Source organism: Caenorhabditis briggsae, assembly GCF_000004555.2.
Source record: "Caenorhabditis briggsae complete genome, chrIV, whole genome shotgun sequence".
In the NCBI taxonomy this organism is placed as follows: Eukaryota; Metazoa; Nematoda; class Chromadorea; order Rhabditida; family Rhabditidae; genus Caenorhabditis; species Caenorhabditis briggsae.
Window position 1 is genome coordinate 12,932,957 of NC_013487.2, and position 2,277 is coordinate 12,935,233.

General features: G+C 39.9%; 1 protein-coding gene across 1 annotated transcript in view; it reads left to right on the plus strand.

The window, feature by feature from the left end:
• The window catches only part of CBG10750, a gene marked incomplete at both ends in the record, with an annotated part of 2,620 nt that extends 633 nt beyond the window's left edge, over positions 1–1,987 (plus strand). The window contains 2 exons of the mRNA XM_002634443.1: positions 1,088–1,229; positions 1,708–1,987. Of these exons, the coding sequence (XP_002634489.1) occupies positions 1,088–1,229; positions 1,708–1,987 (422 nt within the window). The remainder of the gene's footprint in view (positions 1–1,087; positions 1,230–1,707) is intronic.
• Positions 1,988–2,277: the final 290 nt, after the last annotated feature.

The following is a 2,277-nucleotide window of genomic DNA, read 5'->3' on the forward strand; positions in this document are numbered from 1 at the left end:
AAACGATGGGCGGAGCGTCGGTGGGGGGAGGCGGGAATCAAAGTACGCAAACACCGAGTCTCACTTTTTTTATTCCTAATGCTCCGCAAATCAATGAGAAATATTTTCCGAAAACAGCTCCATATGATTCCATATCGAACCCAAAAAGGCGCTTTCCTAACGGACCGTAACAAAGGGTTAAAACTGAAAAAAATCCAAAAATCTCCTTCGAGGCACGCGCTTCGGCACGCACTTGAAGACCGTTTTTTATAGATGAAGTTGTACACTGTTCAGGCAAACAAGACTGACCAGAAAAATTGAATCGGGGCTATCGATTATTATAGTGCATGTAGAAGATGAAAAACCCAGAATAAGACATCTCACCCGGTCACGGTGACCGTATTTGGTGAGATATGCTCGTAAAATTTTGTCGATTGTGGAGCCAAGATCAACAAAAATCCTACATCGAACGAATGTTGAAGTCGGAGGTGCTGCCCCAGTCCCAATCACGTCTTGTGAACGACAATTGACCATTCTATCAGTACGGAGTGCCTGCACACACGCAAAGCTCACTCGTCAGTGGTTCCAAGCCAATTTTCCGGATTTTCTCACTAAGGATCGATGGTCAGCTTCCAGTCCGGTACTCAATCCAACGAATTTTTTGTTTTGGGAATATTGGACCCAATGAGTCTCCACAAAAAATTATCCTAATTTGGAAGCCCTGAATAGATCCTTGACCGCGGCATGGGACAATTTGGACGTCAACTACCCCCGTGCCGTAGTCGACTCCTTCTTGAAGAGACTTCGAGCTGTCATCGGAGCGAACGGAGGAAGGCTCAATAATTGTTAATGCCATCTTTTTTGTTATCTCTTAATGAACATCTTGACCGAATTTGAGAAAAAAATCTTTTGTTTTGAGGTTTCTATACCGTCTTAAAAGCGGCGCTATATTTATTCCTCACCCTGTATTTCCATTCTACAAATCTCTACCAATTTCTAGCAATTTTTGATTTATTTGATTGAAACAGTAAAACAATATTTCCATTGTCAAATTATCAAATATGTCCAAAAGCTGCAATTTTATAATCTTTAAAAATTTTCATTTCAGATGAGTTGCTTCCAGCTGTTGTCCAAGATCTGAAAATGTATGGTTATATCGTGGATCTGGTCGCCGTTCGTCAGGAACTTGAAGGAAGGAAAAATTCAATTGGAACAAGCTGTCACCGAGTTGCTCAAGAAGAGAAAAGAAAGTATTGATGCGTTGAAAAGTGGAAAATTGGCGGGATTGTCGAACGATTTGGAGGGATTGGCTAAGTAAGTTGAGGAATCGTGTGGCGTGCAAGGTGAGAACTGTAAGGAGTTGGATAAGGTTGTTCAGGGAATCGATAACATCGCTAAAATCGATTCAAAATACTTGGCTAAATACAGTGATTTTGTCAAGGAGGAAAGTTCATTGGATGCTCTTTCCCTTGTGAAAACATCGTGGCCTGCTGGTATCAAAGAAAAAGTTTCTCAAATGAGAGGTCTTTTTGACAAAAATACCAAGAAAATGACTCCCGATGATCACTCCGGATTTAGTTGTTGTTCCTATAAGATTTATAAATGATGTGGATAAACCATATGGTGATAGTCGTACTGATGAACAAAAAGCATACGATTTCGCAAGAAGACAACTTCCCGAGGATGGGTTCCCAATCCGCCGAAAACACACAGACAGGTGACTGACAGTTTGGCTGCGAAGCAACCTGCAAAAAAAGCAAAAAAGCGGACTGCAAAAACCAAGAAGAAGTCGTCTGGCAGCTCGGTTTCCAAGAAGACAACAAAAACAACCGACAAACAGGCTGACAGTTCAATTGACGATACGGCTACCACATCGGCTAGCAAACTAATCGACGTTGCGGCCGACGAAGCTGGTAAATCGGTTGACAAATCGATTGACAATTCGGTTGGCAAATCCGTTCATAATTCGGCGGACGAATCGGCTGATAAAACTGCTATTGGACTTTGATTGCCTTTTTTGATGAAAATAAAGTTGTTGTTGAATTTAGTTGTTTTTTAAATTTTTAGTTTAAAAAATGACTCATTCACTTTTTGAATTTGGAGGCCTATAACTAGATGCTACAAATAATTTCAATTTTGTAGTTTTAAAAAAATTTAACACAACGACAAATTTCGAAACCTGAAAAATACGTTCATTTTCCTTTTTTTTCCTGATTTTCATTGAGTTTTCTGTTATTTTTCCAACAAAAAAAGCCGCAAAAAACTGTTGATAGTAAAAAAAATTGGCTGAAAACGCAC